Source organism: Castor canadensis, chromosome 15, assembly GCF_047511655.1.
Source record: "Castor canadensis chromosome 15, mCasCan1.hap1v2, whole genome shotgun sequence".
Taxonomy (NCBI): Eukaryota; Metazoa; Chordata; class Mammalia; order Rodentia; family Castoridae; genus Castor; species Castor canadensis.
In genome coordinates this window covers 99,975,906-99,997,719 of record NC_133400.1, presented here as the reverse complement: position 1 = coordinate 99,997,719, position 21,814 = coordinate 99,975,906, and the positions used below count along the sequence as shown (strand labels likewise).

At 47.7% G+C, this 21,814-nt stretch overlaps 1 protein-coding gene across 3 annotated transcripts in view; it reads left to right on the top strand.

Annotated features, from left to right (window-relative positions):
• LOC109698134 (mitogen-activated protein kinase kinase kinase 21) overlaps window positions 1-20,272 on the top strand; it is a 42,384-nt gene extending 22,112 nt beyond the window's left edge. Inside the window, exons 5-10 of one of the 3 annotated variants that reach the window (XM_074056855.1) lie at window positions 1,920-2,160; window positions 8,224-8,346; window positions 12,177-12,327; window positions 12,670-12,767; window positions 14,208-14,981; window positions 17,389-20,272. In XM_074056855.1, the coding sequence (XP_073912956.1) occupies window positions 1,920-2,160; window positions 8,224-8,346; window positions 12,177-12,327; window positions 12,670-12,767; window positions 14,208-14,981; window positions 17,389-17,774 (1,773 nt within the window). In that variant the 3' untranslated portion in view covers window positions 17,775-20,272. Of the gene's footprint in view, window positions 1-1,919; window positions 2,161-8,223; window positions 8,347-12,176; window positions 12,328-12,669; window positions 12,768-14,207; window positions 14,982-17,385 lie in introns of those variants that run through there. The other 2 variants (XM_074056854.1, XM_074056856.1) reach the window with 2 other exon arrangements.
• Window positions 20,273-21,814: the final 1,542 nt, after the last annotated feature.

The window sequence follows — 21,814 nt, the reverse complement described above, 5'->3', positions numbered from 1 at the left end:
GCCTTTTTTTTTTGTTTTTCTTTAATTTTGAAATTTAAAATTCATTCGGAGGGAAGCTTACTTTGGTTGTTTTCTTTTCAAATATGTTATTTCTGTCTTGAAGTCTTAGTCAGTTTTGGGTTTGTTTGTTTGTTTTTGTAAAGCTGTTGCAAGGGGTGCATGTTTTATATGGAGACCTGGAATTAAAAGTGGGTTTTTGTTTGGTTGCTGTAGTGGCAACACAAGAAAGAGGTCTGGCTGCCCTCCTGCCCCCCTGCCCTCCTGACACCATCTCATTTAACAGCACTGTACTGGTTTCATGTCAGCACCACTGAAAGCTAATATCTTGGCAAAAGGTAGACATTTCTAATGAGTCAGAAATTATCCTCTGTCCTCAAATACACTACACTAAAATCTCCACCTGGGACGAACGAGTCGGAGAGAGTCACCAGTTAAAAAATGAATTACAAAAATTCAAATTACAAAAATACAAAGATTTTTAATCTGCATTATCTTTTTCTTTTCAAGAAATAAATGAGCAATTTCTATATGGCACACTGTAATCCACACTGCTCTATAAATAAAAGTCAGCTGGTACCTTTAGCAGAAGTGGTTAGAGCATCCTTGTGTTTCTGCAACTAATACACAAAGACTCGAGGTAAAGAATGTTTCAAAACTGCATTTCCATCCACTTGGGTGGAATGGACCTAAAGTGAGGATTAGCTTGATCCAAATGGATACGTCTCTTGTCACCAGGGCTCCCATCCCTGCTCTATTGTGGCTGTTTGTGGGAGGGAGGTTTTCTGCGTTTCTTTTACGGTAATTGTGCTGGCAGATAGACTCCAATTACCCTCTGGGCCCATCTGTGAGAGATCCTTAGGGTGCTCAGATGTGATCCGGTGTTTTAGTTACGGTGATGCTTAGTGGATCTGTCCCTACACTGGCTCTGCACGGAGCCCCACTGAGCGCCAGCCTGGTTTCTGTCTGCGTGGGCTGTAAGGCTGGGCTGAGATTACCCTTGCTAAGCTGTGTGGATGGAAGCTTGCAGGGGCCACAGCTTCTGTGTGGTGCTGGACTTGGTGTCACCTGATGTAGACCAGAAAGTAGCTCAGCACCAAAACTGTGATGTCTCTGGTCAAGAAGACAGCACTTCAATGAGATGGTTTTAAAACTCGGTAGAGTTGTCGGTTTTTCTGGTGAGCAACTGTTTTTCCCAAGAGGAATAGAAGAGTGTTTTTTTAACTCATAGATGTCCTATCGCTCAGAAATTCTGTAATTCTAAGGCCAAGGTCAAGATGAAGTTTAACAGTGATCAGTAAGTAGCTGCACAAAGGAATTTTGTTACCTCATTCCATGTGTTACAAAGTTACACTTAGCACAGGCCCTGGGGCTCTGAGGAGCTCTTTGTGTGCTGAGTGTACCCACTCTCCTTTGGGTTATAATTTGGGGTGTCTCCTTGTTCTGCTGATTCCAGCCTCCTGAGTTTTACTTTCCCTTTTTCTGGCCACCAAGGTGTTTTATTCCCCAAGCTGATCCTTACTTACCCTAGGGGAGTTCTAGGGCGGGAAGTCACAGACTAGGATAAGTGTCCTTTCACTACTCTGGCCTGTACTTCAAATGGACCCTTTACCTCTGCATGGTGTTGCTGTGTGTTAATGTACATTTTATGAGTCTGTGACCTTAAAGGCTAGAGAGAGCCAGAAATGGTAAAGTGAGGCATCAACGTCTGTGGTGCCTCTCACCTCATCCTAAAACTAAGACTAGATATGCAGGGCGCTGGCCACCCTGAGCTCCCAAGGGTGCTGGGGAAGGGAGCTGCAGAGGGACAGGGGACATGGCCGCTGGCTGTGTGTGGGATCCAGCACTGACGGCTTGGGGGCAGTGATGTAGGCTGTGATGGTGACCTCCTGCCTGCGGTGATCCCTGTGTGCCTCTGGCAGGAGCTGCGGTCTCGCGAGGAGGAGCTCATGAGGGCCGCCCTGCAGCAGAAGTCCCAGGAAGAGCTGCTCCGGCGCCGGGAGCAGCAGCTGGCCGAGCGGGAGATCAGCGTGCTGGAGCGGGAGCTGCACATCCTTCTGCTGCAGCTGAGCCAGGAGGGGCCGCACGTGCGGAAGAGGAAGGGCAAGTTTAGGAGGAGCCGGCTGAAACTCCGAGATGGCCATCGCATCAGCTTGCCCTCAGGTGAGGCTGGCTCCTGTGTTCCCACAGATCACGGGCATATTTGTTTTGTTTTGTTTTTGCAGTGCTGGGGTTTGAACTCAGGGCCTTGCACTTGCTAGGCAGGTGCTCTGTCTCTTGAGCCACACTCCAGCTGGGGTCATAGGCACATTCCATGCCTGGCTTTTTAATTTATTTTTTAAATTTTTTTGTTGAGGCGATGTTACTAGGATTTGAACTCAGGACATCCTGCGTGCTAGGCAGGTGCTCTACTGCTTGAGCCATGCCTCTAGCCTTTATGTGCTGATTATTTTGGAAATAGGGTCTTGCTTTTATTGTCCAGGCGATCCTCTGTTTTATGTTTTCTGTCGTTGCTGGGATAACAGGTATGTGCCAAGCTTTTTTTTTTTCCATTGAGATGGGGCCTCACAAACTTTTTTCACCTGGGCTGGTCTATAACTGCAGTTTTCCCAATCTCAGCCTCTTCAACATAGGTTGGGATGACAGGCACATGCCAAAGCACCCAGCTGTTGGTTGAGATGGGGTCTCATGAGGTTTTTGCCCAGGCTGGCCTTGAACCATAATCTTCCTAATCTTGCCTCCTGTGTAGAGTTTACAGATCTGGGCCACCAGCGCCTTGCTTGTGTGTGTCCTCCTTTTCATCAGCTTTGTTTCATCAGAACTGGGAAAAGGCTGGGGCAGTACAGTTTGAAGACTGTGAATGAACAAGTATGTTTGGTTACTGGCTTACGTGATGCAGTGAGTTCTCTTGGTGAAACATGAAGGGGGAGGATTGGCGTTTGCTGCAGAGCGTTCTGCCCTGCACACTCTCACAGTGGTGCATCGAAGGAGCTCTTCCCTCCCAGGTCAAGGTCGCACTGAGCCGGTGCTGCCTGGCGTTGTGGAAGCCCATGAAGTCATTGCTCCTGCAAGGATCTGCAGTTGGCATCTGGTGTCTGAGTTCATTTGGGACACTGGTGTCACTGTCAGCAACTTCAACAAAATACTCGAAGGTGTCGGGTATATACTCCTGCTTTCATCTAAGGGCACAAAATCCCTGTGCCACAAAAGTGAACCAGGACGCTTTTAAAAGCATTTTTTAAACACTGCGACAATAACATAACCTTTTAGTGATGGGTCAGGAGAAACTAAAACAGAGTAGAGAATAGCAAGCACTAAGTTACAAAATTAAGTTCTTTTAATGTGCATGAGACCTGATTTCAGGGAAAACCAAATCTGCCCTCTGTATTTTGTGATCTTCCAATACTGGGGAAGGGGGTGACAGAATGCAGACTGTGTCTTGAGTCTCTCTCTCCATGTATCATTGATTGTGTATCAGAGTGCTCGCCGTGGGTTCTAGTGCTTCCCAAAGACGTGTGGATGGTGTGAAGTTTGACTTAAGTAGGAATAATTCTGTGTTTCATGCCGCATGTATAAATTGTCCCATAAACTACTTAGGATCAAATGCCAGAAGCCTCTGTGCACACCTGATCAGAAAGGCTGGTGCTAAGAATCTGGTGTTCGTTCCTTACTGTGAGAGGTTGGAGAGGCTGGCCGGTGCGGAGTGTGTTATCTGTGTTACCTGTCACCTTCTCTGGGGGAAACAACAAACGATTCTCTGCCCACGGCCCACTGTGTCCACGAGAGGCTTCTGCTTTCCAGCATAGATGACAGGGACACAGAGAGGCGTGGTGCAGGCCGCCTGTCACTCTGCATGCCGTGACTGTGTTGTCCTAGTTAGCCCTCGATGCCTCTCTTGGGGAAGGTGAGTGCTAAGAGTCTGATGGGCAGGAAGGGAAAAGTTAAATCTTTACTCTTCAGTGGAGAGAGAGTAGTTTGGGTGGAACTCATCAGGACTCCCTCTTGCTTTGCTTCTCGTATTTCTTCCTTGATACCTTCAGTTTGTTTATCCAAAGCTGAATGAATTTCACTATTTTTTACCTTTTTTTTTTTTAACACCTGGATTGTACTGCTTGGCCCTTCTCTTCCTCAGAGCAAAGAGGACATTTTAGTTACCTGTTTATTTACTTTGTGGCATTTAATAGAAGATTCCAGTTAAAACATAACCAAAAATCTGCTGCATTAATACCCATCGTGTGGGATGAAGTCAGCCTCTGGAGTTTGGCATGGCAGTTCCAGTTTACGTCCACAAGAGGGCGCCGTACCATGGTAATCCTGGCTCTGGTCTGGAAGCTTTCTGGCTGGCATCACCCCACTCAGCACGCACTGCACACGTGCACACGCGTGTGCACACACACGTGCACGTGCAGGCTCTACAGGCACACTGCCAGAGTAGGGCAGACATTCCTTTCCACCTTATACCCAAGGGAGTTGCATGGATGTGACATTCCTCTGTTAACAGATTCCAGCCTAGTCAGAAGGACACACCCAGAGGGTGGCTTTCCCTTTGGGGACGTCCCTTTCCAGATTTTCTTGAACTCCTTCCCCACGTGGAACTAGCATGGAGTGTGCAGAGGTCCTTAAGAAGGGGCCTTGGTGTTATGCTAACGCTTTCAAACACTTGCTGGTGTGAATGACCAGCCTCCATTTGTAATTTCTCTCTGACAGTCACTGGGGACAATTTTCTATCACATACCTTCTCATCACCAAATGCCTTCTGCTGGAAAACACAAATGTCATTTTACCCCTTTGGTGCCTGGCTACCAAATAAGGCAGATTAATAGCTTACTGTAGCATAATTTTTAAGTTATACCTTGTGAAAATACTTAACATCTGTCTCGGAACTTGTAGGCGACTACATGGAAACAGCAGGTGTTTGGGAGCCGTGACCCCGTTAATCATTCCCTCGGTGTCAAGCTTATTCTGAAGTTACAGTGGTTTTAGGACTTGTAAAAGGGACACAAGAGATTTGGAAGGCTCGAAGGTCGTGTGGTGACTTTGTCTACTTCAGAAAGACAAGCTGCCCCAAGGGAGAGGCAAGAGGGAGCCACGTATACACGGGAGGGCACACGTGCCTTGCGAGGCCCGTTTAGGGCCACCCTGTACCCACAGAGGCTGTCGGTCCGAGTGAAATGTCAGCACAGAGCCCTCCTGGGAACTTCCTCAGAGATGCCCTGAGCAGAGGGCCCTGAGAACCGAGATTCGAGTGAGTTCTCAGAACACGGGAATGGTGGCCACACGGCCACCGTCTTCATTTTCCTAACTGTGAGACTGGGACAGACTCAACCTTGCCCTGCTTCAGAAGGTCAAGGGCATTCATGATTGGGATCTTTCTTTGTGTCTGAAACATTTTTTACAAGTTTTACAAGCTGCTGGCAGCAGCTCTCTGAGTCTCAGGTGCAGTTGAAAGCCGGCTTGTCTTTCTTTGCCTCCCACCGGTGGCTTTACAGCTGTCCCCAGTTGGTTCTGTCACCTCTGTAGTGTCCCCTGTTCCATCCCGTGTCCTACAAGACTTGTCCTTCACATGCGATGGCTGGTTCCTGGCCTGCATCCTGTTGAGGCCTGGAGTGCTCCTCCTGCTGGAAAAGGCCACAGAGAGTTACCTGCCTCCTTAGTGGAGGACAGTTGGAGGCTGGCTGAACCTTTGTCACTCACCGAGATCTCAAGGCGCTTCCTCCTTGTGTGGGATGTTTTTTTCTTTCATCACTTGGCCCCATGTCAGATGGGTGTCCATGTCCTGTGCTTCCTGGCCTGTTCTTTCCTTCACTGTCTCACTGCTCATGGGGCAGGGGGTGGTGCCCCCACCTGGCACTTCCTCTCCACGTCTCCCCAGCGCCTCCGCCATGCTCCATGTTTCTCAGCCACGAGCTTCCAGCAGCAGTGTGAGCCTTTTGACGAGCCTGATAAGCACTTGAGAACCTTTCAGGTAGCAAGTGACAGGGGTTGTGACAGTGGGCATGGTTCTGCACTCATGTTACTCCAGGTTTTTGTTGTTTTCTGCAGTCCTGGGGAGTGAACTCTGGGCCTCTTGGGCTACCGTTTGAGCTACGCCCCAGCCTTGTCGATTTTACTTTGTTTTTGAGATGGAATCTTGCTAACTTTTTGCCTGGGCTGGCCTAGAACAACCATGATGCTCTTGCCTCTGCCTCCAGAGTAGCTGGGATTACAGGCATGTACCACCACACCTGGCTGTCACTACAGTATTAATAGAGAAAATAGTCCAGTATCAGGGTTTTTTGAGCATCTTTTACATTCAAGGCCCTCTGCCCCTTTGGAGCTCAATAAAGCAGTGATGGAGACTGGAAGGGTCTCAGCCCACACAGAGCTCACACTGTGTTGTGGAGGGGACTTATCTAATAATCAAACAAACACTTACTTGCTGTACAACTCCATTGTTTGGGACAGTCATGAGTGATTACTGGAGAGAAGCAGCTTAGTCTGTGGAGGTCAAGAAAGGCTTCCTTTATTCCTTTTTTTTTTTTAGCAGTACTGGGGTTTGAACTCAGGGCCTCACACTTCCTGGGCTGGTGCTTTACCACTTGAGCCACACCCCAGCTCTCTGAAGCCTTCTTTAAAGATGTGACATTTCAATTAAGACTTGACGTAAGAATTTGCCAGACACAGTGGGGAAGGAAGAAAATAGGCCAAGAGCACGTGCAATGAACCTTGGTTCTTGTAGGAATTGAAAAGAAGCCAGCATATGGTTTGACCAGAGTCAGCAGCCTGCGCCCACGGGTCAAACCCAACCCACAACTGCTCAGAACTGTTCAGCCACCTTTGAAGCCTTGAGAAGAATGGAAGGCAGGATGTTCCCTGACACCTGCAGTACACGAAGTCTAAAGCATGACAGCCATAACGAAAATTTTGCAGGAAGCTACTCACGGATTACCTATGGCCATGGTGCGGGGCTGGGGAGTTGCACGAAAGATCTGATGGCCCACAGAACCTAAAATTCGAGCCTTTGACATGGGTCACTTTGTGGGAAGAGTGTGAGGTGCGTGAGTCACCTCATGGCCTAGAGTTCTAGGCCAGCCTAAGGTATATAATGAGCCCTTATCACAAAAAACAAAAGGAAGAAGAATCTGTAATACAGAATTTAGAGAACATTTTGTGCTTGGTGGATAAGGAAGGACAAGGAGAAGACACTGTCAAAAATATTTTTCAGATTTCTAGTGTGAATAATTGCACAGATTTCTTGCCAGCCAAATTTTAACTTCTCTTTTTCTCAAATACCAGGTGGTGGGTCCTTAAAATTCTGTAAAGTATAATTTCCTAAAAGGTAAATTATAACTCTCTTGCAAATATGAAATGAGCAGGTCTCAAAGGCTTTACTCAACTCATCAATTAGTGAAGAGCCAGATAAAACTGGCTCAAATGAGAACTCAAGAACCAGGTCTTTGTAGCGGTGCAGTGAAGGAAGGGCAGGATGGCATCACTGTGTTAGCTACAAACACAGCTCAGTCCCTGGACGGAGGAAACTGTAATCCTTGAGACGGTCTCCTCCACTGGACAGAACTCACTCATCTCGTCACCCGATAAAATCTACAAATTAACCTCTGCCCCCACCGAGTCGGAAAAATCGCCCTGCCGTGGAAAACCAATCCCAGGCTGAGCTCAGCCCGGTACTGAAGGAAGCCCAGCAAATTTCCTTTACCCATGTCTGAGTTTCTCATCTGCCCAGTTTCCCCTGACCATGTCTTCGTCCCTCTGTTAGTCTTACTCTTCCTCCTGTAGGGTCCCCAGTGTTCCTGGTTGTTTCTGTCACAGTCCCGTAGGCAGTGATGGCTCCTGTGTGTACAGTGGCTTGGCCATGAGTTCTTGCGGCCTACACTGCTGTCCACACCTGCCCTGTGGAGTGCTCTTGTTCTGGTTTAACAGGAGAGGGGCTTAGAGAACATTCCTCCATACTGGCTCCAGGGCCATAGTTTGTCAGTCATGGGCCAGGATCTCCCACTTCAGGGAGGTTACTCTTCCTACCAACCTTGTGCGTTCTCTGGGGGATTCAGGAATGCATCCTTGTCCCTGCCCAGGTGTGTCTCCTTGATCCTGATAGTCACTACCTGTTCACTTGAGCCTTGAAGCTCAGTGAGAAACCAGAGTGAAACACACTTCGTAGTACATTATTGGTCCGATGAGAGTGATGTGCACCTGTGAACTGTGGCTTCTTTCTGTTTCCCTTTCCAACAGACTTCCAGCACAAGATCACGGTGCAGGCCTCCCCGAGCTTGGACAAGCGCAGGGGCTCCGACAGCAGTCGCTCCAGCCTGCCCAGCAGCCCCACGATGCTTCCCCACCTCCGAGCCATCCAGTGTGAGCATCCCCCCGCCTGCAGCCCCTGCAGCGCCGCTCTCTCGACTGTCCCTTTCACTAAGCAGGCGTGCTTTTACAGAGGGTCGTCAGTGAGCAGGTGCAGCGAGCATTTTTAAAACGGAATTTGGTCCCAGGTTCCTTAGTCAGTTTTCTTACACTCACAACCACAGACCATCCCCAGTCGGTGATGTGACCAGGTCCCAGGTGGAAAGTGCAGAATCAGGTCCTGAGACCTGGTGCTGACTGCTTGCGTGCAAAATTAGCATAAGTTCAGTGCAAGTCACTTACTCATAGATGTTTTGAAAAATGAAGCCAAGAGTTCAGGCTCACTTCCGTCTGCCTCCTTGTCTGGTGAAGAAGAAAATATTTTGCTTTTCAAGACTTATCTGTAACCTGCTGTAGGTCTGACCAACCTAATGCTGCTCAGCCCCACAGTGTTTGCCTGGAGGGGACGCTGCACAGGTGCCTGGGTGCACGGATAGGGTTTCAGTGAGACCCCAAGTCAGAGCTTGGTGGGATGAAATTAAAGTATTGAGTTTTTCTCCAAAGGCAAGTCCATAAAAACTCCAAAAGTAGTCAAAGCAAGAGAAGAATGGAAGTAGAGCAAAAGCAGGATCCCATCTAAAAACTGCCTAAAGCAAAAGAGGCTGGGGCAAAAAAAATGGCCCTAAGTTGAAACCCCAGTACTGCCAGAAAAAGAGGTTAATACACGTGCAGTAACCTGATAATTAGGCTCATCGCCATTTTAAATCATCCATCTAAATCCTCCCTTTCTCCATCCACCTCACCTTCTGCTACCCATCGTTCTTGTTTGGAAGAAAAATTCCAAAAGAAATTTTCTTGTGTTCAGTTTCGGTCTCCTCTTCCCCCTCCCCCTCTCTCCCTCGCCTCCATCTCCTCCATCTCCTTCATCTCCTTCATCTCCTTCATCTTCATCTTCTTCATCATCAAGGTCCTCACAGTTCAGGAAATGGGATCTCAATGAAGGCTTCATCTTAGGGCTTAAATCCCTGTTTTCTTCTGGCCCATTTCTCCTGAGAACAGACCTTTCATAAGGCCATACTGCATCCCCAGCCTTTGCCTTGGAAGAGAAGGGCCTTAGGTGAAGCAAGGAGAAGGTTCAGGCAGGTCTCCCAGCCCTTGAGCAGAGATGAGTAGACGGGAAGCCATGCCACCTCCACTCTGGCCAGTGTTTCTCTACCCTTGCCCAGTGAACTTGTGTTCTGCCTGTGGGAATACTGCCTCACGGAAGTGGGTCGTGGTGCTGGGCAGGCCTGGCTGGGTCAAGACTGCACAGGCTAAAGGGACTACTTCTCACTGTGCAGAGTCCCCACCTAACTCATGTCCCCTGACACAAACATGGGGAAATGTGAGTGAACTTGAGAAAATTTGATTTTGAAAGTCACAGAAGCCCAAAACACCAGAGCTGAAGGGATAGGAAGTTTTAGGTATTGGGGGAAGATGGGAATCATTTCCAAAAAACCGAATTACCCCAAACTCTATAAAGAACACCAAAGGAAACCACCTACAGTGGCAGGATGACTGGATTTTAGAAAGGAGGCGTTCCACCATAACGCGGACAATCGTTGTCCACTAAATGTTATTCACTTCTCTCCGTCACTTCCTGTGGCCAGTCTGCCCTTGTTAGGCAAGATGATATTTAGGGCATACTGCTCTTTGAGAATAAGAAATAGTAGAATTCACTTGTTCTTTGAAGATTTCAAACTTTGAGGGATAGATTAGGATTGAAGGCACAAAAGCAAGGGCAAAAACACTCCTGTTCCCTGTTGTGGGATAGAATCAAATGGTGAACGGCCCATCCTGAAGCTTCCTTCTGCACCAGGTCCCTCTGCCACTATGGGCTTGGCCTGATTTCCAGTAGCAGAGTATCATATTGGCGTGTAGACTGGAGGACACCAAACAGGTGGAACTATCAGTGACCCTCTCTCCACGTGCCCCACTTACCAACCTGTGGAAGAAACAGACAAAACCCAAGCCGACTCTGCTCTCACAGGTAGTGATGTCGAGCTGGTAAGGGCGAGGACAGGGAGAAGTCCCAGAGCAGGAGGTCCTGGAGAGCAGAGGCCAGTGGCTCAGTGTCCAGCAGTGACAACAGCGGTTAATGCCCCCCGCACTTGCTGTACTGCAGGCCACGTGTTAATCCATTGAATTCTCAAGGTGGCCTCAGCAGGTGATTGCCATGTGGTCCCCAGGGTGCACAGAGGAGATGGGATGTGAGACCCAAGTCCACAGCAGCCAAGTGTCAGAGCTTCATCCAGATGGTCTCCGTAGTGTGGGCCCCTCACTGTGCCCTTTCCAGCCGTTGAGGATAGTAGAAGGTCACTTTGTTTAGACAAAGGAGAGAAGAGAACAGGAAGCAAGAGGAGGGACAGTGGGAAAGGAGGAGGAGGAATGCTCAAACTGTGAACTCTGTATTGTGTCACTGAGATGACTCAGGTCTGACTAACGGCATCTGCTCTCTGAGACGATGGCAAAAATGGAAGGTGCTTGTTGGTTCCTTTGCAATTCTACTGAAGACTTTTTTTTTTTTCCTTTTGGTGGGACAAGTTTGAATTCAGGGCTTTGCACTTGCAAAGCAGGCGCTCTACCACGTGAGCCACTCCTCCAGTCCATTTCACTTTGGTTATTTTGGAGATGGGGACTCACAAAATATTTGCCTGGCTGGCCTTAAACCACAGTCTTTCCAATCTCAGCCTCGCAAGTAGTTATGATTACAGGTGTGGACCACTGGTGCCTGACCAACTCTGCTGAAGACTCTTAGTAAAAAGGGAGCATTTATTCCAGATTTTCAGACACGTGCACATGCTTCTGCATACATACGTGCAAACACAGGCACACATGTACTTTAAATGTTGAAAAATATTGAAACAGAAAAAATAAAACTTCACTCAAAATGCCTCCAGTTTAAATATATATATATATATAAAGGAGTTGAATTTCTCACTCCACATCATCAGTCCTCCTCTAAGGCCAGCCCTTGAGTGAAAGTTTGACTTCTGTTCTGACTGATTGCCCTCCACGTGCACACGTGGGCACTACTTGTGAATGGAAGTGTGCCCTGTGTAGTGCTGTGTATAAAGTAAGCACTGTTTTTCACTTTCATCAGTTCCTCACTTTGGATGGTCACAGTTTTACTGTGCAGGTGGCACATTGTATTTAAAGCTGGTTTTAGAACATCTAGTATTTCTCAGGGATTTTTTTTCCCCAAGCAACCTAATCAGTCATGAGTTTACTGAAAGGTGGAGAGATAGCGTGTAAGCCTATCAACAAACTGCGGATCGGAGACAGAGATGTGCAGAGAGCCCTGTGAGTAGAAGCAAGACACGGGAGCCACAGAGACCTAAAGACTTTTAAGAGAGACCGCGGCCAAAATGTATGTTGACTGAGCAAAGTTGCAATGATTTGGGAAGAATTAGCTTAAATGAATTGTTTTAAAGAGTATATTTGTGCCTCAGGTTCAAAACTTCAATTGATTGGTTGAAATGACTGAGACACTAAGGTCATTTAAGTTAAATGGTCAATATGGCCCCTTTTTCCCTGCTAAAATGAAACTCTGTGTCACAATGCCAAATGAAGAAGTAGTCAGATCTTTGCAGGTAGTTTCCCACAAATTTGTCTATTTTCTGTTAATTTCTTGCCTACTCTTCTTGCTATTTTTATGATCTGCTAAAAGAGGTTTCCTGTTACGTGGACGGAACAAGTGTGTTCTGTTCACATGTTGCAGTCAGGCAGTCTCACACCTGGCCACACACGTGTCGGTTTTTCAGCAAAGCCACTGTGTTAGACCCTGCTGTTTCCTCTCTGTTTAGTGACTTCAGATGACAGCAATAAAACCTGGGGCAGGAACACGGTCTTCCGACAAGAAGAATTTGAAGATGTAAAAAGGAATTTCAAGAAAAAGGGTTGTACGTGGGGACCAAACTCGATTCAGATGAAAGAAAGAACAGATGGCAGAGAGAGGTGCGTGGACACACACCATGTGACAAGGGCAGTGTCTGTGCACGTGTCCACGTGGCCAGGCATGACTCTCAGCAAGTGTGTTATAAACACAGGAACACCCAGTGTTGATTTAATTTCCTAGGATGTGTTTATCATACTAACTTTTGATGATTTGGGCAGTTAAAAAAAATTCCTCTGACATTTATTCCTGTCTCATTTTAAGATTTTTATTTGTGCTTTGTTAGCTCTTCAAAACACAAGAGCACAAATGTTTTCTCTTTGCACCTCTAAAAATTTCCCACCCAACCTAACCTGAGCGTCACACAGTTCTACCGAATGAAAACAGAAGTCTCTCTCTCACAGGGTAAGGCCCCTCTCCGATGGCAACAGCCCGTGGTCATCCATCTTAATAAAAAGTCAGAAAACCATGCCTTTGGCTTCATTGTTTGTGGACCAGCCAGGTAAATGTGTCTCACGAGTTGGAATTTGCTTTAGCCTGTGAGTGCTCTGAAGCTGTGACTTAATATTACCTGGCCAAGGTAGCAGATGGGCTGATCGCAAGTCAATAGCGTTCTTTATCACTTCACTTGAGCCCAAAGTCATTTTCCATCCTGTCTTTATGGCAGAGAAATTAGGCTCTGTTTAATCTGTAACTCCTGGTCTCTACTAGAAAAATAGAACTATAATTACATAGAACCAAATTAATTTAGTATCAGGGCAGCAAACAAGAGTATATTTACAGTCCTCTGAAAGTTTTCTGGGGATTAAGGGTGGGGCTCTTGCTATATGTTTGTTAGCATGAGGTTGAAGAGGTGAAATTATTTTTTAAAAAATCTATGATGGCTCTTAACAATGATAAAGAATTGGTCTCTGTACTTGACAGCTCCAAGTGACCTTCCAGTGCTCTGATACAATTGAAGATGTTTTAGCAAAACACGATGTGGGTTTCTTGAGTTTGTTCTGGGTGCTGTGCTGGCTCCCTTCACGAGTTCCCTTCTCCAGGAAGAGGGAGCTGGGTGGGCAGCGCTGGAGAAGAGGGGTCCAGAGCAGGAGAGCTCCCAAGCAGAGGTGCCCTGGGAAGCCCTGGCTTGTGTGGAGAGGAGCTGGGGTCTGTCGCAATTGTCCAGGTTAGAGAGTGCATTTCAGGCGTCAGGAGGGGATGCAGAAAACAGGGTGGTTCTGTCCTACATTGCTTTGGAAGCCAGAGAAGCACTTGCCATGGTTAAGCACATAAGGGCTAGGAACTGTGGCTTCATGTTTAGTGGCAGCACGGGTAGCCTCTAGGGCTCCCCAGCCTCTTTGGAGAGTCACCTCAGTTGCAGTGGCCCCAGCTGTGGAGAGGCTTCTTATAACACAGGCTGCCAGCCCCACCCATGGACTTCTGATCCCATGGTCTTGGTCCATGGTTCGGTCCAAGGATTTGCATGTCTGCAACCCAGGTGACAGAGATACTGCCATCTGGGTGACAAAATGAGGACCATTGACCTGGTTCATAGTTTTGTAGCCTGAGGCAAGCTGTGGGGTGTGTGCACTTAGGCAGGGGGAGGAGTTGGGCGAGTTTTCATGGGACGCAGTTTCATGGGACACTTTCAGCACCTGTGCACGTGTGTGTGCGTCTGTGTCTGTGTCTTGGTGCCTTTGATTACACCATGGTGTCTGCCATCATTGCTGGTGGGAACACGTCCCCGAGGGGTGGGGAGGAGCCAAGGTTTTCCTGGCTGGTTTGTCTGCCGGGAGCTGAGTCTTAGGTCCAGTTTTCTGTTTCCCCAAGTCCACCTGAAAGGACTCCATGTGCTTTGATGTAGTGTCATTCATGAGAGCCCAGCTTTATTTTGTAATGTAGTGTAAATAATTGTCACAACAAGCGGTCTCAACGTCTTTGCATTTGTACCTTCTTTAAGGAGACTGTGAAGAGCCAAAACTTGCCCCCAACGGGCCAGACCACCAAAACCCAAAGCAAATGAAGTTACCGGCCCAAGCCTACCTTGACCTACCTCTTTGCAAAGAAGGCCAGAGAGAGAATCTGGTGGAGGGTGAGAGCCGGGAGGAGAGACCCTCTACAGGGTCCCCTTGGGGGACGCCGTCGAGCAGCCCAAATGGACCCTCCCATAGGAAGAAAACAGAGTCGGCTCTGTACAGGTGTGCAGCACTGCTGGCCTCGGTGGCTCTAGGGCTGGATGTCAGAGAACTTTGCCGAACCTCTGCCACTGAAGAACTGTCACCTATGGAGGAAAAGAAGCGAGAGGGTATCCTCCAACGGGCCTCCGTGTCCCGCCCAAGTGCCAGTCCACCCCGGAAGTCTAGACCCACAGGCGAGCAGCCCAGCAGGGCCCCCTCCCTCCCATTGCCAGGTGCCCCAAGCCTCCTCTCCACGCCCTCTCTCTCCACAAAGTGCTTGCTTCCGATGGAGATGGATGGGGGTGAGCCATCCAAGGGCAGTGTGTGTGTCCCTTGTGGCCTCAAGACTCCCACCCCAGATTCCTGTCCCGCCCTTTTAGAAAGCAGCCACCAGCCTGCTCCTGTGCCAAGACCAGAGACTGGGGGGATTGTGTTGGAAAGCTTGTCTCCCGCCCTGCGGGGACCAGAACCCAGGAATGTGCCTCCTGCTTCTCCAAAAGATGGAGCATCACAGCCCGGATGGACCGTAGCTCTCGGAAAGCCTTCCTGTACCCCAGGTAGGTCTTGGTGGTTGGGGAGGTACAGACAGCCCTGTAGAGATTGGACGGGGAACAGTGTGACTGTGAGTTTCACCCCCACCCCGTGATCACATTGAACAACTTCTTAGTGTTCACATGGACCTTTGAATCTAACCCTTTTATTCCATTTTACTATAACTGTAATTTGGGTTCTGGGGAGAGTATAATTAAACTTTGGTAATTTCAGTATCTAATAGCAGAGTAAGGAAGAAAGAACATGTAGAGACGGCTGGCCCCCACCCTGGTTCCCAATCCCAGCCAGTCATTAGTGGGATAGCTGGACCTGAATCTGGTCTTCCAGCCTCCCTTGCAACACTCGTGTCCCATGTCACACGTCACAGCGTCTGTTTGTGTTGGGGCTGAGGTTAGCAGGCGTCTCCTTGTGCTTGGGCTGCCCAATAAAGCCCAGCCTGAGAGGCATACACAACAGAACCTGTTTCCTCCTGGTCTGAGAGGCTGGAAGTCCAGGTCAAGATGTGGGTTGGGCTGGTTCTTCCTGAGTGTCCCCTGGGCTTCCAGACGCGTTCTCTCTGTGTCCTCACGCAGTCATGGTTACTCTTCTGTATGTGTCTGTGTTCTCATTTCTTATGAGAACCCCAGTCACACTGGATTAGGGAACATCCTGGTGACCTGATTTTAACTTAACCTCCCCTGAGAGGACCTTCACACAGTCACACCCTGAGGTCCTAAGGGTTAGGGCGTCAGCATGTGGGGACATAGGTCAGCCTGACGTCAGGTGTTACACCGTTGATGTGTGAAACATCAACGAGGTCTGTGCAGACGAGGAAGCTCTGGAAGAAAAACAAGTCAGGTTTTCTCACAGGTCGGCCTAGTCCATGAGACAAGTGTGTTTGGCACACAGGTGACCTCTGGTATCTCGGTAGCACTGTCTGGCTGACGAAGCATCAGACACCAGTAGTCTCTGTTCATCACTGTGGCTCTGTTATACTCACACGTTCAGTGCAGAGACAAGGAAGAAGGACCTGTGGAAGATCAGTGACCTGCTCAGGGTCACCCAAGAGGGAGCAGCAGATTTAAACCTGGGCTCCTCCCCTGGGCTCTCTGCTTCTCCTGCAGCTGTGTCCTTTCCCTTCCTAAATGCGAAGAGCAGTCCTGAGAGCAGATCCCGCTGTTCTGTGCGGAGTGCTGGTCACAGACTTCTGCATTAAGTAGCTCTTTTATCCTGACTGTGGGGGAGACATAGGCTGCTTGAGAGGATCAAGTGACGTGGAGCTGTAGGACTAGGGTTCAAGTTCCAGTTGTACTTTTGGTAAACGTCAGTGAGTGCAAGGAGGAAGGGACCGTCTCCTGTGCTGTGGAGGTCATGATCATAGTGCCACAGCCAAGCTGTGGACTGAAGTTTGCTGTGAGATGCTGGACAAATCACTTAGCCATTTTGTGTCTCCATTGTCTCATCTACAAAACAGGAATGAGCTGGGTGTGGCAATACACACCTGTAATCCCAGAACCCTGGGGGCTGAGGCAGGAGAATTACAGGCTACATTGTGAGGCCTTCTCTCAAGGAAAACAGAAGGAAATGACAATATTAGCAGTGTTAACATATTCACTTAAATGCACCCACTCACTCCCCACTGCATTAGGACTCAAATGGCTACTTGGTGCCGTGTGGCTGTAATTTCTTCTGTATGTGAAGGTAATTGTGGAGATCCCACACTTGTTACACTAAGCAAAAGGATGAATGTGAAAAATGCCTTTTAACTTACAAAATGCTGCCAGGGTGCTGCTTGTAAAGCTTTATTAAAGCCAACACCACTTTCATTGCTTTTTACTCTACTTCTTCTCGTTAAATACTAGATTGTTGCTTGTTGTCTTTAGACAAATTGATTTATTACCCATTCGTACAAGGAGAAATCCTAGCACGGTCATCCCCTCCGAAACCTTCCTTTGCCTTTTAAGAGCCAGTCATTGCTGGCTAACGAGGTAGTGGGAACTCTTCCATGCATGCCAGAGGAGAGATGATGTGTCAGAACCTGGCCACTTTTCCTACTCTCATCAGATTTTTCAAAATGTAATCCAAAATGAAGTACAGTCATGTTCACTATCACTTTTAAAGCCCTAATTTATTCCAGCCTGATCTATTGCAAAATCTGCACAGGTGCTTGCAAAGCATGGATAGTGGCCATTGGTCTGAGCACCACCAAGTTTAGTTAGCTGTGTTTATGGACTCAGTTGAAATACTCGTTCTATACTTGCAGCACTTTTCCACTAAGAAAAAGGTTTGGATGTCGTAACAGTTGTGAGAGGTTTGTGCTGCTGTTGAAGTTCCCTTTGAAAAAACCCTGTAGTCGGTTATTTTCCTTGCAACTCCTTGTTTCAGAACTCACTGTCTTCCTAATTGCACCATCTTGGCTTTCCCCGCCAGCAGGTGTCCCCAGCCACTCTGGGCTGCTTCCCTTGGTCTCACCTGGCCCTCACGGTAACCTGCCCAGCAAGGCCACAACTGAGCATGATGCTGTCCTGGACAGGCCTCAGCCTCATTCTGCCTCCCTGAGAAGCCAATCAGTGGTGCCCCAGGCCACCCCACTGAGGACAGCATCTCAGCCCACCCGAGTGGCCTATGGCCTGGGCTCCACAGGACCCAGCCCTGCCTGCTTCCTTGGTGCCCAGGAGAGACCCGGATTCCAAGTGCCTTCCTTGCTGGACGTAGATGCAGAAGGCCAGCGCAGGGACAGCACCATGCCCCTGTGCAGAGTGAAGAGCCCAGCCTGCCAGGCCTCCATTTACGCATTGGAGAAGGACTTCCTGACTTGAGCACCTTCGCCCTGCCTTTCTGTGTGGCTGAGCTCGTACTGCTGCTGTTGGCTAAGCCGGGGCTCGGTGACCGATGCCCGCTGCAGAGTGTACATGTCCCTGGTCCTAGTTACCTGGTAACTTGAAGTACATGGAAGTGTAAAACCCGGAGTGTGTACCCACATGGAACTGCTGAGTGGGGCCACCACAGGCACAGAACTCATGTTCTCATTTTTGTCCTGTCCTTGGTACAGACTAAATTGTAATGATGCTTGCCACTCTTGTTTCCCTTTTCCTTATTTTTCCTTTTTCTGGTCTTCTTCTTTCTTTTTTAACTTGAACAACCAAAAGCCAAGAAATGGCTATTTGTTTCTTGGTAACAATAACTGATATTAGTAAGCACGGATATTTATTTATGCAAAAAAATCTAATGATTGGAATTGGTTCAGAGTTCTGTTTAATCTACTGGGCACCAGCTGTAGGCCGATGATGCATAAATACATCCAGTTCTCGCCTAAATTTTGCAAGGATGTTCCTCTCGGAGGAAATTTTACCAAACGTGGCATAAACATGTTACCATCTGAACACTAAAGCAGGTTGTAGGAGGTCAATTGTTGACATTTTCTGAGATCCTGTGTGTCCCCTGCATGAGGCTACATGGTAGGCTGACCTGCAGAAGACCTCTTCCACATCAGTAGCCATTTATTTGGTATTCAGAAGCAGAAGTCTTCTTTATTCTCTAATAAAATTTTTTTGTAAAAATAAGTTACACATGCCCAGCTGTGTTTACAGATACCATGTTTTGTAAACATTCATGTCATGTAATTTTATTTTTCCCTATTTGAGTACAGAATTCTCCTAATTCAAATACACCGAGACATTGCCAGCTGAAGACATCACAGGACTGTCGCTTTATCTCACGTTCCATCTGATTGTAGGTAGCAGTTAGGCGGCTGTTGAGGCGAGTTGACATGGTGGAGGTAACGAACAGAGAATAGATACTTCCAGAAACGGGCTTATCAACTGAGTCTTTGAGTGTTGGGTCAGACTTGAAATGATTTGAAGTCATTTTTGAATCATTGCATGGTCACACAAAGAGACCACTGGACCGTTGCCTGGGCTTTTTCTCTGTTGTGGCTCCCTTCACTCACTAGACTGTGGCCACTTAGAAAACAGATAAAAAACATTTACGTTTTTCCATATGTGAAAACATATGGTTGATATTTTACTTAAAATTATATCTTCCTTAAGGTTTACTGAATAAGTGGGATTCCAGAAAGCTAAGGTCATCAGCCGAGTGACACCTTGGTCACATGGCCGGATGTGTGAGCATATGACACAGCCAGTGAGGGTTCATGAACACAGCATGTTATGCTGAGAAAAAAACCCAACAACTGTTCTGGAATCTTGCAGCAAAATCTCAGGTATTTACTGCATTTTGCTATATTGTCCGTGATTCGGCTTCACGTTTGGGTTGTTACTAGATGATATAGTAGTGATTTTGGTGTTCTCAGAATTTTGTCACATTTGACCATCTGTCGGTTGCTTCATAGCCAGTCATTTAGGGGCTGTGGCTTCCCACTAAAACTAAAGGCCAAACTTACCCCAAATAATCAGTGCATTGAAGAGAAATTATAAAAATGCTATTCCCAGTTTCTCTTGTCCCAAAGTGTCCAGGCGTCCAGTGAGGTGTGTGTGCCGTGCATGGTAGGATGTGAGAAGCTGGATGGTGTGAGGTTTGGGTGGCTGTCTGTCCATCTTGTCCCCCTCTGTCCAGTGTGAGATGTCCCCACTCCTCTTGGCCTTGTTTTTTGGCTCAGTGCTACATCGTCATGCAGTTGTGTTCAGATGATCATTGCAGTACAAAGGGTTCTGTCTCCCTCCTCACTGCGAGTGCTTTTCGCTGAGATCCCTGTGCATTTGATTTTCTGTGTGTGACACACTTAGCAGAGTCTGTTATTTATGTCTGTATAGACTCAATAGCACCCAGAAAAATCAATTGACTGATTAGTGCTGGCAACAGTTGCTGTCCCTTCCTCCTGCTCTCCCCTCCTCGCTCCTGCTCTCCCCTCCTCGCTCCTGCTCTCCCCTCCTCAGAGAGATTTAAGGCCAGGCCTGACTCGCTGTATTATGAAGCGTGTGACGAAGCAAGATGTTTACATATGTTGTCTATATTTTAATAAACTTTTTATAGTTGGTCTTTTGGCTCAGTGACTCCAGTCTACTAATGATTGAATGGTGTATTTTGTATTCAGGAAGGAAGATGAGTTAATAAAGACAGGTAGTGCTTACTAAGCCCGGTATTACCCTGCCACATTTACTGAACTGCAGTCCCTAACTGAGTCATGGGATGGAATGCAGCAGAAAATTTAGAATGAAATATTTTCCTTAAAATGCTGCTTGGTTTGCACGTGAGATGAAAAGTCACATTCCATGGTGAGACTTTGTCCCCTCCAGGCTTGCAGAAGGCTCAGGGGTCTTCAGAGTGCACAGGCCATTTATTGCGGGTATGATGAATGAGGTGATAATTATTTTAAAAATCAGCTGAATTTCAAATACCACCTGGCATCCGGAGCAATTCTTAGGAAGTGATGGAAGTTTGGGGGAATTAGGAGAGGGTACAGGGTCTCGCACAGATCTGTAACGCCCCCTACTACAGAAGAAGGGGAAGCATGTAGCACCCATTTCATTAACTCTGCCACAGACAAAGAAGTTTGGCAAATTTCCCAAGACCCAGCCCAGGTGACATCACCATCTGCTTGTCGTGACCTACAGAGCTCCGGCAGCGTACACGTGCACTTCGTAAGTGGTGTCTAAAGCTAAGTTATTTTTTACTCATCAAGCCATTTCAAGGTCTAGAAATGTACGCCTGCTTATTTGAAAACAAAGCACTGTTGTAGCCAGTGGTGGCCGACACGATGCACTATTTCCTAAGCCGGTGTAAAGTGAAATCAAAAGTTCAAATCAGGCATGTCTGTAGGTCAGCTCAGAAAAATAGGATGTTCTGCCGAGAGGACTTATAAAAGCTGTGGTCTATTCTTTTTTTGGTTTTTGGTGGTTCTGGGCCAAACTCAGGGCCTCACACTTGCTAGGTGGGCACTGTACCACTTGAGCCACTCTGCCAGCTCTTACATGCTGTGGTCTAAATGTGTCCAACCCCTGCGAGCTCAGGAGCCCTCAGGGATGGGATCAGTGCTCTTATAAAAGATGGGGGGTGGGCTGCTTCCTCCACCATTTGAGGACTCGGGGTGCCATCAGTGAGCCAGGAATTGGGCTTGCACCAGACTCCAGCGCTGCCAGTGCCTTCTTGGACTTCCAACCTCCAGGACTTCAAGAAGTGACTTTCTGTTGTTTATAAGCATCTGGGTTATGGTGTTTTGTTATAGCAGCCCAAGTGAACTAAGAATTACAATGTAAGTATAAAATTAATTAGGCTTAGGCTGGCCATGTTCTTTACTTTCGCAGAGACCAGCATGTCAAGACAGTGAAAGAGAAAACATTTGCCAGAGAAATGGTGCAGCCGGGAAACACACAGCAGAGCAAAAATTAGCCATTTTTCACAGACAAGTGAAATGATGTTTACATTCAGGAGTTTCCCAATGACTGACAAACTCACTAAGTGACAATGGTAGTAGCTTCTCTGGAAGAGCCACAGATCTAATGTGAGCAAGGGACAAAGCTTGTCATTGTCTGCGTGGTCGCTACAGTCTGATAAGAAAACACTGAAGGAGCCTGGCACCATGGCTCACACCTGTAACCCCAGCTACTTGGGAGGTGGTGATCAAGAGGATCGAGGTTCAAGTCCAACAGGGCAAAGAGTTAACGAGGCCCCCCCATTACAGTCAATAAGCCAGGAATGGTGGAGCAACATGGGTGCCATCAGCAGAATTACTGTCCCAGGCTGGCCAGGCAAAAATGTGAGGCCCTACTTTGAAAAATAACTAAAGCAAAAAAGGGATGGAGGCATGGCTCGAGTAGGAGAACTCAAGCCTAGTAAGCACAAGCTTGAGTTCAAACCCCAGTACTGCCAAAAATGAAAACATGGTAACTCGCAGGACCAG